Below are 15,195 nucleotides of genomic sequence, written 5' to 3'. Positions count from 1 at the left end.
TTTTTTTAGCTATAATTACAGTAATCATTAGTAATGTAGCAGCCTGGTTTTGAATGGCAGGGTCCCTGCTATCATTTTTTTAAGCTATAATTACATTACCGTATTTTCCGCACTATTAGCCGCACCTAAAAACCGCAAATTTACTCAAAAGCTGACAGTGCGGCTTATAACCCGGTGCGCTTTATATATGGATTAATATTAAGATTCATTTTCATAAAGTTTCGGTCTCGCAACTACGGTAAACAGCCGCCATCTTTTTTCCCCGTAGAAGAGGAAGTGCTTCTTCTTCTACGCAAGCAACCGCCAAGGTAAGCACCCGCCCCCATAGAACAGGAAGCGCTTCTTCTTCTACTGTAAGCAACCACCCGCCCCGGTAGAAGAAGAAGAAGCGCGCGGATATTACGTTTCATTTCCTTTGTGTGTTTACATCTGTAAAGACCACAAAATGGCTCCTACTAAGCGACAGGTTTACGGTTCATGAAAAGACGCAATCTCTCCATCCGCACACGGACTACTATTTCACAGCAACTGCCTAAAGACTTTCAAGAAAAGCTGGCTACTTTCCGTGCATATTGTAAAAACAAGATAGCTGAAAAAAAGATCCGGCCAGAGAACATTATCAACATGGACGAGGTTCCACTGACTTTTGATATTCCTGTGAACCGCACTATGGATACAACGGGAGCACGTACGGTGAATATTCGCACCACAGGGAATGAGAAGTCATCCTTCACTGTGGTTCTAGCTTGCCATGCTAATGGCCAGAAACTTCCACCCATTGTGATATTCAAAAGGAAGACCTTGCCAAAAGAGACCTTTCCAGCCGGCGTCATCATAAAAGCTAACTCGAAGGGATGGATGGATGAAGAAAAGATGAGCGAGTGGTTAAGGTAAGTTTACGCGAAGTGGCCGGGAGGCTTTTTTCACGCAGCTCCGTCCATGTTGATATACGACTCCATGCGCGCCCACATCACGCTGGTTTTTAATATATTATTAAAGTTTGACTGACCTATCCGACTGTTTTTTTGACATTCCTTTAGCGCAGTTAGATGCGGCTTATAACACGGGGCGGCTTATAGGTGGACAAAGTTTTGAAATATGCCGTTCATTGAAGGCGCGGCTTATAACCCAGGGCGGCTTATGGTGCGGAAAATACGGTAATCATTAGTAATGTAGCAGCCTAGTTTTGAATGGCAGGGTCCCTGCTATCATTTTTTTTTAGCTATAATTACAGTAATCATTAGTAATGTAGCAGCCTAGTTTTGAATGGCAGGGTCCCTGCTATCATTTTTTTTTAGCTATAATTACAGTAATCATTAGTAATGTAGCAGCCTAGTTTTGAATGGCAGGGTCCCTGCTAGCACATGTTGATAACAATATAACATTTACATAATAAAAATCAACTACAGGCTTCCCAAATGCTGTAATAAATGAAGCATGATGAGTTGACTTGAAACTGTTTAATGTTGCACTTTTTATATGTAGAAGAAAAGTTTTGTCATTTTATTTCAACAACTTGAGGCAGTTTAATGTTGATTAACGTGGGCAGAATTATTATAGTGTTCCCAATGTTAAAAGGATAACGCCATTGTTTACACATTTGGTAAATAAATAACCAAAAAATGTATATTTTGTTATTTTCTTACTGTACCGAAAATTAACCGAACCGTGACCTCTAAACCGAGGTACGTACCGAACCGAAATTTTTGTGTACCGTTACACCCCTAATATTCAAATATTATCCTTAGCTCCACCAATGACTGAATAAAAACAAAAAATAAATAAAATATAAAAACAATATAAAAATAAATATGATTAAAAACGATTTTAAAGGGTAAAACCAATTAAAACAATAAATAGAACATTTTTTTAAATTCCACTTTTTTAATGTTTTCTTTTTTTTGTAATATTATTTTTAAAATGTAAAAAAAAACTTTACTTACACTCATGCACATAATCACGTTTCATCAAACACATATTAACGTTGTTGCCCTAGGGTAAATTGGGTGTAAAGCATTGCACACTGACAAAGCTTAACCTATTGTGACTATAACAATCTACAAGGTTAATGTAGGTTGCTTCTCTTTCTCCCCCTCCATTTTTCTGCATTCTTTCGTATCTCAAGTTATCATTACGTATATGTATTGTTGCATATGAACAACTGTATTGTTGATAATAAAGGTAAATTATTGGTATTGTTCATTATCAATAACGCTATTTCTATTGGTATTTGTATTGATCCATTTGTAGTGTAATAATGCTCATTGTCATTTCTGTATTATTTTTTTTTTTTCGCTAACTGCTTATTTGCTATTACTTTTACCATCATATTTGTACATGTCCTATTTCCTGATGTTGCTCTATTGTTGTTTGTTGTTGTGTTTGCTGTTGTTGTTGTTGTCTCTCTGTCTAATCCTTCTCTTGTCCCCACAATTCCCCCCTCTATCTTCCTTTTTTTCCCTCTTTCTATCCCCTCCTGCTCCGGCCCGGCTGCACCAAATGATAATATAAATACATTTAATAAAGTCAAATACGAATTGTCATGACTTGGTCCTGGGTGTTTGCTTTTCCGGGATGCAACGGAAAGTTGGCACGGGCGAGACGGGAATGAAGGTACATGATTTATTTATATTTGATCAAAAAAAGGAATAAACAAAAAGCGCGCACAGAGGCGGAGAATTAACTATGAAACCAAAAAGACTATAGCAAAAAAGTACAAACAAAAAACACGCACAATGGCGGAGAACTAGTGATAGGTCCGGCAACACCGATGCATCGGCGCATGCGTCGAGCTCATAGAGCGAAACCCTGTGCCGGTGCGCGTACCGCTTTTAGAAAGTCACGTGACCGATCATGAGCTGTTTTGGTCACGTGACCGATACGCCAACTGTGTCGCCTCCTCTGTGCCCTGTGAGCGGCTCTTTTCTACAGCCGGAGAAATAATAACTAAGAAGAGAAATCGTCTAAAATGTAATACGTCGGAATTTTATTTATTTATTTTTTAATAAAAGTGTGTAAAAAAATACAATTAAAAAAATTCCCAGTCCACAATCATCCACAACACGTTCTCTTAGATTTCCATGTTATGATACATGTTCACATTATTTATTGACTGTATCTAAAAAAGATAAAAATATATTTTTATTTAAATGAAGATATGAAATAATCCTAAATGAAATACAATGACTTGGTTTATATTATTGTATATACTCGGGCAGGGGTCACCAACGCGGTGCCCGCGGTCACCAGGTAGCCCGTAAGGACCAGATCAGTCGCCCGCTGGCCTGTTCTAAAAATAGCTCAAAGAGCAGCACTTACCAGTGAGCTGCCTCTATTTTTTAAATTGTATTTATTTACTAGCAAGCTGGTCTCGCTTTGCTCGACATTTTTAATTCTAAAAGAGACAAAACTCAAATAGAATTTGAAAATCCAAGAAAATATTTTAAAGACTTGGTCTTCACTTGGAATAAGCGGTAGAAAATGGATGGATGGATGGGTCTTCACTTGTTTAAATAAATTCATTTATTTTTTACTTTGCTTCTTATTACTTTTAGAAATACAATTTTAGAGAAAAAATACAACCTTAAAAATGATTTTAGGATTTTTAAACAAATATACCTTTTTACCTTTTAAATTTCTTCCTCTTCTTTCCTGACAATTTAAATCAATGTTCAAGTAAATTTTTTTTTTTTTTTTATTGTAAAGAATAATAAATATTTTAGCTTCTGTTTTTTCGACGAAGAATATTTGTGAAATATTTCTTCAAACTTACTATGATTAAAATTCAAAAAAATTATTCTGGCAAATGTAGAAAATCTGTAGAATCAAATTTAAATCTTATTTCAAAGTATTTTGAATTTCTTTTAAAATTGTTGTTCTGGAAAATCTAGAAGAAATACTGATTTGTCTTTGTTAGAAATATAGCTTGGTCCAATTTGTTAAATATCCTAACAAAGTGCAGATTGGATTTTAACCAATTTAAAACATGTCATCAAAATTCTAAAATGTATCTTAATCAGGAAAAATTACTAATGATGTTCCATAAATTATTTTTTAAATTTTTTCAAAAAGATTCAAATTAGCTAGTTTTTCTCTTCTTTTTGTCGGTTGAATTTTGAATTTTAAAGAGTCGAAATTGAAGATAAACTATGTTTCAAAATTTTATTTTAATTTTTTTCGTGTTTTCTCCTCTTTTAAACCGTTCAATTAAGTGTTTTTTTCATCATTTATTCTCTACAAAAAACCTTCCATAAAAGGAAAAATAAATGTATGACGGAACGACAGACAGAAATACCCATTTTTTTATATATATCAATTTATTTATTTAGCTATTCTTGTTTAAATCACACTTACATGTAACTTACAAATGACAATATATTTATTTATTTAAGTGTGTATCAAACTGGTAGCCCTTCGCATTAATCAGTACCCAAGAAGTAGTTTTTGGTTTCAAAAAGGTTGGTGACCCCTGTACTAGGGCATCAAATCAGTGTCAGTTGAGTCGGTCCATAGGTTGCCTGTAGGGATTTTTAATGTCCAGCAGATGTCAGTATTTAGTGACACAGTATCGACACAGTATCAATACAGTTTTGCAATGTGTCGAAACGCTTCATGACGCCTCATCAACCCATCACTACGGAGAACAAACTATGACACCAAAAAGACTATAAACATGGAACAAAAACTTACTTGGCTTGGACAGAAATAGTTGCTTGAGGAATGGACATGGAAAGAATGGACAGAGCATAAATGTGGTGAGGTCGTCAGGAAGACAAACTGAAAAACACTGAACTTAAATACTACAGACATGATTAACGAAAAACAGGTGCGTGACTCAAGACGTGAAACAGGTGCGTGACGTGACAGGTGAAAACTAATGGGTTGCTATGGTGACAATCAAGGGTGCACAATGAGTCCAAACGTGGAACAGGTGAAACTAATGGGGTAATCATGCAAACAAGACAAGGGAGTGAAAAGCCAGAAACTAAACAAAACATGACTTCAAACAAAACATGATTACACAGACATGACACAAATAAGGCAACAAGAGAAGTATCCTACAGATCCTAAATCTGAACAGCCGACATGGGCATCTACATCAACTATATGATTTGCCTGGGAACCTGGACAGGACACAAAAAAATAAATAAAAATAAAAATAAAAATGTAAAAAAACAAAAATCATGCCTGCACCATGTCCATCAATCTATGTTCCATCTGTTCCACGATAGAGGCAAAGCTCCTTCAGTAAAACACCTGCTGCTTTTTTTGCACTTCAAATAAATCCAACCCTGACACTTTTGATCAAAGGGGTCATTTTTTTTCATCCCCCGGCCTCCAAAAAGAGCTCAGTGTGTGCCAAACAGCCTGTGGTCTTTTAATTGGAGGTGTAATGTGTCTGAGGTGACACTAGCAGGTGACATGTTGCAAGGTCTGTTTGGCATTTAGTGTCTGCACAGCCAACCACTCCCATGCAACTTTGGCGGCGTACAAAGAGCCAGTCCGGCTCAGGTCGGTGCTACTTATTCTATATGCATGTGCAGGTCAGGTTGGTGCTAGTTATTCTATATGCATGTGCAGGTCAGGTTGGTGCTAGTTATTCTATATCAGGGGTCGAGATGCGCGGATAGGCAATTATTTCATCCGCAACCGCATCAGAAAGTCGTCATCCATCCGCAATCCACCCGATCTAACATTTGATCAGAACCGCATCCGCCCGCCATCCGCCCGCACCCGCCCGTTGTTATATATCTAAAATAGACGATGCAAGGCATTAGTGAGGTTATAAAGCTTTTGCCTGTTAAAGAAAGAAGACTGATCCAATGCAGCACAGACATTCGCATGCCACGCTGTCACGACCCAGACGCACACCAGTGCGCAATCATATGGGAGCCGCGCTGAGCGCACCTCCAAGCTAGAGATGCGCGGTTTGCGGACACAACCGCGGAGTCCGCGGATTATCCGCGGATCGGGCGGATGAAATTAAAAACAATAAGATTTTATCCGCTCGCGGGTCGGGTCGGGCGGATTAATTAGATATTTTTTTTATTTTTTTATTTTTTTTGTGGGTGGCAGTTAAACCAATTGGGAAATATATATACATAGTTAAATGTTGTTACCCACATACGAAAAACGAGCAGGCACCTGCAGCATATGCCACAACAGAAGAAAAAAAAAGAAAAGAGATGGACACTTTTACGGAGCGGAGAAGGGACGCCTCGCCGGGGTCCGGGACCGAGGCCCCTTCCCCCGAGAGGGCCCCACCGGGAGCCGTAGCTGAGGCGATCCGCGAGAAGGGCCCGACGCACGTCCAGGGTCACTACCGCGCCCACCGCACCGACACCCCGCCTCGTCCGCTTTCGCAGTGCGCTCACGAAAGGGGTGGGGCTCACCCTGGTTGATATAGAGAGCAGGACGGTGGCCATGGAATTTCATTTAAGGTTTGTGATAAACCATCAAACTCATTCGTTAAAAGGACTCTATAGTAATATAAAGCAAATTTTTCTGGACATTATCATGCAAGAAAAGTTTATTTTTGGGATCGCGATCACCGCGTAATGATTTTTAAAGGTTGCATTACAAACATTTAACTGTCCCATGTGATCAGCCAGTGCAATTGGAAGTCCATGCTCAATTATTGCCTCCGTAAATAAAACTTCGGCATTTATCACATCCAAAGAATCTGTTTGGGCGACGAAAAACGTTGAAAGTTTTCCACTTGTATCGCTAGCAACGGCATTAGACTTGTGTTTTTTTGTCCCAACGTGGTCTTTTACATCGCTAATTCCTCCGTGTCCGATCGAAAAATCTTGTCTGCACAAGGTGCAATTCGCGTAGTTTTCACCCTTTTTTTTTTTTTTTTAATTAATATTAGATATATAACAACGGGCGGATGGCGGGCGGGTGCAGTTCTGATCAAACGTTACATCGGGTGGGTGGCGGATGGTTGACGACTTTCTGACGCGGTTGCGGATGAAATAAATTGCCTATCCGCGCATCTCTACTCCAAGCGCGTCTCGCTGCCGGCGACGGCCGGGTATATGGGCCCGACGCTCCAGCGCCATCCATTTTCAGGGCTAGTTGATTCGGCAGGTGGGTTGTTACACACTCCTTAGCGGGTTCCGACTTCCATGGCCACCGTCCTGCTGTCTATATCAACCAGGGTGAGCCCCACCCCTTTCGTGAGCGCACTGCGCGCGGAGTGACCCCTGTTGCCGGGGGCGCGTAACAGGCGGGCAGGTAAGCTGCTTACCTGCTGCGCGTGACGCCGGCCGCGGCGAAGGCGGACGAGGCGGGGTGTCGGTGCGGTGGGCGCGGTGGTGACCCTGGACGTGCGTCGGGCCCTTCTCGCGGATCGCCTCAGCTACGGCTCCCGGTGGGGCCCTCTCGGGGGAAGGGGCCTCGGTCCCGGACCCCGGCGAGGCGTCCCTTCTCCGCTCCGTAAAAGTGTCCATCTCTTTTTTTTTTCTTCTTCTGTTGTGGCATATGCTGCAGGTGCCTGCTCGTTTTTCGTATGTGGGTAACAACATTTAACTATGTATATATATTTACCAATTGGTTTAACTGCCACCCGCCTGAATCTATTTAAAATCTAATTTTTTGAAATTTCAATCACCCGACCTGACCCGCGGATAAAATCTAATTTTTTTTAATTTCATCCGCCCGATCCGCGCATAATCCGCGGACTCCGCGGTTGTGCCCGCAAACCGCGCATATCTACTAGTGACTCTCTGGAGCTTTTTCAGAAATGTATGAAAAATGGAAAAAGATGAGGGGAAAACAATCTATTTTGTGTTTTAATATAGTTTCTGTAGGAGGACAAACATGACACAAACCTCCCTAATTGTTATAAAGCACACTGTTTATATTAAACATGCTTCACTGATTCAAGTATTTGGCGAGCTCCGTTTTGTCCTACTAATTTTGGCGGTCCTTGAACTCACCGTAGTTTGTTTACTTGTATAACTTTCTAGGACGTGTTTTATGCCACTTCTTTTTCTGTCTCATTTTGTCCACCAAACTTTTAAGGTTGTGCATGAAAGGTGAGTTTTGTTGATGTTATTGACTTGTGTGGAGTGCTAATCAGACATATTTGGTCACTGCATGACTGCAAGCTAATCGATGCTAACATGCTATTTAGGCTAGCTATATGTACATATTGCATCATTATGCCTCATTTGTAGCTATATTTGAGCTCATTTAGTTTCCTTTAAGTCATCTTAATTCAATTTATATCTCATGACACACTATCTGTATGTAATATGGCTTTTAATTTTTTGCGGCTCCAGACAGATTTTTTTTGTATTTTTGGTCCAATATGGCTCTTTCAACATTTTGGGTTGCCGACCCCTGGTCTATATGCATGTGCAGGTCAGGTCGGTGCTAGTTATTAGGGCCCGCATGGCCCATTGCAAAAGGACTCCCGAAGGGAGTCCTTATGCAATGGGACATAAGGACCTATTGAATTTGTAAGGTTTTATTATTCTTTATTCTTTATTCTTCCGCCGCCACATTAAACTGTAATTTGACCCACTTAACATGCTTCAAAACTCACCATATTTGACCCACACATCAGGACCTGCAAAAATTGCCTTTTTTAAAAAAAAAACGAACCACAAAACTCAAAATTGCGCTCTAGCGCCCCCTAGGGAAAAAAAACCTAGACTGCCTGTAACTCCCACTAGGAAGGTCGGAGAGACATGAAACAAAAACCTCTATGTAGGTCTGACTCAGACCTAGATTTTATAACAGTACATTCTCGGGCTAAAATCAACAGGAAGTTGGCAATTCCCCCTTCAAGACAAAAAAGTACTAAAAACAGTCACTTTTGCCTCTTTGAGCTGTATTTTGACCCCCTTAACATGCTTCAAAACTCACCAAACTGAACGCACACATCAGGACTGGCAAAAATTGTGATCTAATAAAAAACCTAACCCTAAATTTAAAAATCGCGCTCTAGAGCAATTTTTGAATAAAACGGAGAAAAAACTGCTCCTCGGGAGAAAAAAATGACAAAACTGCCTGTAACTCCCACTGGGAAGGTCGGAGAGACATGAAACAAAAACCTCTATGTAGGTCTCACTTAGACCTACATTTCATAAATTGACAACCCCCAGCAAAAATCTACAAGAAGCTTGCTATTCCCCCTTCAACACAACATTTTTGTAAAAACCGGTCACCTTTCTTCAAACATTATCTCCTCTGAGCGTGTAACACAGGAGAGAGATTGAACCCTTTTGATTAAAAGTTATCGAAAGAGTTTTAATACCGGCTCCGGTTGTGATTTTATGACCCTTCAAAGAGCCGCTGCGCTGATGCTGCTGTTTTTTCAAGAAGGCTGCTTAAAAGCAGGAAGCACCAGCGTGCCCACACAATGCAGACAAGGTAGGTACACTAGACAAAAGTATTGGGAGAATTCGGACTAAAAGTAGACAAAAGTATTGGGACACTTATGACGAAAACTGAACAAAAGTATTGGGACACTTAGGACTAGCACCTGCCAAATACGCGGGCCCGACCAACGCTGCTTGCAGCTTTAATTGTTCTTTATTCTTTATTCTTCCGCCGCCACATTAAACTGTAATTTGACCCACTTAACATGCTTCAAAACTCACCATATTTGACCCACACATCAGGACCTGCGAAAATTGCCTTTTTTAAAAAAAAACGAACCACAAAACTCAAAATTGCGCTCTAGCGCCCCCTAGGAAAAAAAAAAACTAGACTGCCTGTAACTCCCACTAGGAAGGTCGGAGAGACATGAAACAAAAACCTCTATGTAGGTCTGACTCAGACCTAGATTTTATAACAGTACATTCTCGGGCTAAAATCAACAGGAAGTTGGCAATTCCCCCTTCAAAACAAAAGTTTACTAAAAACAGTCACTTTTGCCTCTTTGAGTTGTAATTTGACCCCCTTAACATGCTTCAAAACTCACCAAACTGAACGCAAACATCAGGACTGGCAAAAATTGCGATCTAATTAAAAAAAAAAACCAACCCCAAAACTCAAAATTGCGCTCTAGCGCCCCCTAGGAAGAAAAGACAGACACAACTGCTCCTAGGAAGAAAACTCAGACAAAACTGCCTGTAACTTCCAGCAGGAATGTCTTCTAGACATGAAACGAAAACCTCTATGTAGGTCTCACTTAGACCTACATTTCATATATTGACAACCCCCCAGCAAAAATCAATAGGAAGTTTGCAATTCCCCCTTCAAAACAAAAGTTTTGTAAAAACCGGTGACCTTTCTTCAAACATTATCTCCTCTGAGCGCGTTTGTCGTGTCGGCTTCAAACTCGCACAGGAGACAGATTGAACCCTTTTGATTAAAAGTTGACCAAAGAGTTTTAATTACTGTTTCGGTTTGGATTTTATGTGCCATCAAAGTCGGTCCCGTCCATCGCTGCTTGCAGCTTTAATTATTCTTTATTCTTTATTCTTCCGCCGCCACATTAAACTGTAATTTCACCCACTTAACATGCTTCAAAACTCACCATATTTGACCCACACATCAGGACCTACGAAAATTGCCTTTTTAAAAAAAAAACCGAACCACAAAACTCAAAATTGCGCTCTAGCGCCCCCTAGGGAAAAAAAACTAGACTGACTGTAACTCCTACTAGGAAGGTCGGAGAGACATGAAACAAAAACCTCTATGTAGGTCTCACTTAGAACTGCATTTCATAAATTGACAACCCCCAGCAAAAATCAACAGGAAGTTTGCTATTCCCCCTTCAAAACAAAAGTTTTGTAAAAACCGGTCACCTTTCTTCAAACATTATCTCCTCTGAGCGCGTTTGTTGTTTCGGCTTCAAACTAACACAGGAGAGAGATTGAACCCTTCTGATTGAAAGTTGGCGAAAGAGTTTTGATACCTGCTCCGGTTTTGATTTTATGACCCTTCAAAGAACCGCTGCGCTGCTGTTTTTTTAAGATGGCTGCTTAAAAGCAGGATGCACCAGCGTGCCCACACAATGCAGACAAGGTAGGTACACTAGACAAAAGTATTGGGACACTTATGACTATCACTGGACAAAAGTATTGGGACACTAAGGACTAACAATGGACAAAAGTATTGGGACACTTACACTAGACAAAAGTATTATGGCCCCTTATGACGAAAACTGGACAAAAGTATAGGGACACTTGGGACTAAAACTTGACAAAAGTATTGGGACACTTAGGACTAAAATTAGACAAAAGTATTGGGACACTTAGGACTACCACTGGACAAAAGTATTGGGACACTTCGGACTAAAATTAGACAAAAGTATTGGGACACTTAGGACTACCACTGGACAAAAGTTTTGGGACCCTTACACTGGAAAAAAGTATTGGGACACTTAGGACTACAACTTGACAAAAGTATTGGGACACTTACACTGGATAAAAGTATTGGGACACTTACGCCTAAACTTGACAAAAGTATTGGGACACTTAGGCCTACCTCTGGACAAAAGTATTGGGACACCTACACTGGACAAAAGTATTGGGACACTTAGGACTACAACTTGACTAAAGTATTGGGACACCTACACTGGACAAAAGTATTGGGACACTTAGGACTACAACTTGACTAAAGTATTGGGACATTTGGGACTAAAACTGGACAAAAGTATTGGGACACTTGGGACTACCACTTGACAAAAGTATTGGGACACTTACACTGGACAAAAGTATTGGGACACTTAGGACTACAACTGGACAAAAGTTTTGGGACACTTAGGACCAGAAATTGACTTAAGTATTGGGACACTTGGGACTACAACTTGACATAAGTATTGGGCCACTTGGGACTAAAACTGGACAAAAGTATTGGGACACTTAGGACTACAACTTGACAAAAGTATTGGGCCACTTGAGACTAAAACTTGACAAAAGTATTGGGACACTTGACTACAACTTGACATAAGTATTTGGACACTTCGGATTACCACTGGACAAAAGTATTGGGACACTTGGGACTAAAACTGGACAAAAGTATTGGGACACTTACGACGAATACTGGACAAAAGTATTGGGACACTTCGCACTAAAAGTAGACTAAAGTATTGGGACACTTGGGACTAAAACTGGACAAAAGTATTGGGACACTTACGACGAATACTGGACAAAAGTATTGGGACACTTCGCACTAAAAGTAGACTAAAGTATTGGGACACTTGGGACTACCACTGGACACAAGTATTGGGACACTTGGGACTAAAACTTGACAAAAGTATTGGGACACTTAGGACTAGCACCTGCCAAATACGCGGGCCCGACCAATGCTGCTTGCAGCTTTAATTCTATATGCATGTGCAGGTCAGGTCGGTGCTAGTTATTCTATATGCATGTGCAGCTCAGGTTGGTGCTAGTTATTCTATATGCATGTGCAGGTCAGGTCGGTGCTAGTTATTAGGGCCCGCATGGCCCATTGCAAAACGACTCCCGAAGGGAGTCCTTATGCAATGGGACATAAGGACCTATTGAATTTGTAAGGTTTTATTATTCTTTATTCTTTATTCTTCCGCCGCCACATTAAACTGTAATTTGACCCACTTAACATGCTTCAAAACTCACCATATTTGACCCACACATCAGGACCTGCGAAAATTGCCTTTTTTTTAAAAAACCGAACCACAAAACTCAAAATTGCGCTCTAGCGCCCCCTAGGGAAAAAAAACTAGACTGACTGTAACTCCCACTAGGAAGGTCGGAGAGACATGAAACAAAAACCTCTATGTAGGTCTGAAACAGACCTAGATTTTATAACGGTGCATTCTCGGGCTAAAATCAACAGGAAGTTGGCAATTCCCCCTTCAAGACAAAAAAGTACTAAAAACAGTCACTTTTGCCTCTTTGAGCTGTATTTTGACCCCCTTAACATGCTTCAAAACTCACCATATTTGACCCACACATCAGGACCTGCGAAAATTGCCTTTTTTAAAAAAAAAACCGAACCACAAAACTCAAAATTGCGCCCTAGCGCCCCCTAGGGGGAAAAAAACTAGACTGACTGTAACTCCCACTAGGAAGGTCGGAGAGACATGAAACAAAAACCTCTATGTAGGTCTGACTCAGACCTAGATTTTATAACAGTACATTCTCGGGCTAAAATCAACAGGAAGTTGGCAATTCCCCCTTCAAGACAAAAAAAGTACTAAAAACAGTCACTTTTGCCTCTTTTAGCTGTATTTTGACCCCCTTAACATGCTTCAAAACTCACCAAACTGAACGCACACATCAGGACTGGCAAAAATTGCGATCTAATAAAAAAACCTAACCCCAAATCTCAAAATTGCGCTCTACCGCAATTTTTGAATAAAACGCAGAAAAAACTGCTCCTCGGAAGAAAAAAATGACAAAACTGCCTGTAACTCCCACTGGGAAGGTTGGAGAGACATGAAACAAAAACCTCTATGTAGAGAACTGCATTTCATAAATTGACAACCCCCAGCAAAAATCAACAGGAAGTTTGCTATTCCCCCTTCAAAACAACATTTTTGTAAAAACCGGTCACCTTTCTTCAAACATTATCTCCTCTGAGCGCGTTTGTTGTTTCGGCTTCAAACTAACACAGGAGAGAGATTGAACCCTTCTGATTGAAAGTTGGCGAAAGAGTTTTGATACCTGCTCCGGTTTTGATTTTATGACCCTTCAAAGAACCGCTGCGCTGCTGTTTTTTTAAGATGGCTGCTTAAAAGCAGGATGCACCAGGCGTGCCCACACAATGCAGACAAGGTAGGTACACTAGACAAAAGTATTGGGACACTTAGGACTATCACTGGACAAAAGTATTGGGACACTAAAGCCGAAAACTGGACAAAAGTATTGGGACACTTGGGACTACAACTTGACAAAAGTATTGGGACACTTACACTGGACAAAAGTATTGGGACACTTGGGACTAAAACTTGACAAAAGTATTGGGACACTTAGGACTAGCACCTGTCAAATACGCGGGCCCGACCAATGCTGCTTGCAGCTTTAATTCTATATGCATGTGCAGGTCAGGTCGGTGCTAGTTATTCTATATGCATGTGCAGGTCAGGTTGGTGCTAGTTATTCTATATGCATGTGCAGGTCAGGTCGGTGCTAGTTATTCTATATGCATGTGCAGGTCAGGTTGGTGCTAGTTATTCTATATGCATGTGCAGGTCAGGTCGGTGCTAGTTATTCTATATGCATGTGCAGGTCAGGTCGGTGCTAGTTATTCTATATGCATGTGCAGGTCAGGTCGGTGCTAGTTATTCTATATGCATGTGCAGGTCAGATCTGTTTATGGAGAGTAAGCAAAGGTTAATTGCCAGTTACTGAGAGCAGCCTCATGTGCAGGTGGCAGCTGCTCCACTTGGAAGGTGCATGCTTGTTTTTTGCGCAAAGACAATATGTGCTGGTGAGATGAGCTCACTAACCTGTTGCGTCGTTAAAAGCAGCGACCGTGCGTAAAAAAAAAAAAGAAGAAGCATGCGGCGACTTACCTGTCGTCAGCCTGCCAGTCCCCGAGCAACAGGTCCCGAAAGCGGTACCTGGGCGGCAGCGGCAGCACCTCCTTCTCCAGCTCCACCATGGTTCTTCACCCAGAGACACGACCCCACCCCAGCCAAAAACCCTCCGTCCTCCTCCTTACACGCGCATCGCCATCGGCGACATCCTCCTGGCTGGCTGCGTCAACAATTCAGGCTCTCTCACTTCTCTCCCGGCAGAGGCAACAGGTAGCGGCTGACGATCCGCCGTGACAGCTGGAGAGCAACTAGTAGCGTGCGACTCTCCTCCTCCTCCTCCTCCTCCATCAGCATCCTCCCCGCCTGAGCTCCAACATGCATGGCTGCAAGTGTGTGGCCACTTCATTAGGTACCCTGCCCACACACACACACACACACACACACACACACCAAATGGGCTACTGTACTGTACTGTACATTCATCAGACAATATCTCTACTATTGTGTTGGCATGATGTCAGGTTCAAACACCGATGACATCTATTAAAACAGACAAAGAAGCAAGGAATTCAACAGAGACGGAATTAAATTTGGCTCAATGAGGAGAAACGCGTACCCTTGTACAGTGTCCCATTACGCTCTGACGAAAGATTTTATGTGGACTTTCCCTGATTACATGGCAACAGCTGTTTCTAAAGGGAAGGGGGGTCGTAAACAGCCGCTGCATTCGGTCACAAAACAGTACAAAGCTGTTTTGTAGCCAAAAT

At 41.2% G+C, this 15,195-nt stretch overlaps 1 protein-coding gene across 2 annotated transcripts in view; it reads right to left on the bottom strand.

The window, feature by feature from the left end:
- Positions 1-14,566, bottom strand: part of kcnt2b (potassium sodium-activated channel subfamily T member 2b) — a 222,138-nt gene extending 207,572 nt beyond the window's left edge. For both annotated transcript variants that reach the window (XM_061982089.1, XM_061982090.1), the window contains exon 1: positions 14,465-14,566. In XM_061982089.1, the coding sequence (XP_061838073.1) occupies positions 14,465-14,553 (89 nt within the window). In that variant the 5' untranslated portion in view covers positions 14,554-14,566. The remainder of the gene's footprint in view (positions 1-14,464) is intronic.
- Between the last annotated feature and the right edge of the window lie 629 nt (positions 14,567-15,195).

Source organism: Nerophis lumbriciformis, linkage group LG24, assembly GCF_033978685.3.
Source record: "Nerophis lumbriciformis linkage group LG24, RoL_Nlum_v2.1, whole genome shotgun sequence".
In the NCBI taxonomy this organism is placed as follows: domain Eukaryota; kingdom Metazoa; phylum Chordata; class Actinopteri; order Syngnathiformes; family Syngnathidae; genus Nerophis; species Nerophis lumbriciformis.
This window is presented reverse-complemented; position numbering and strand designations above follow the sequence as displayed.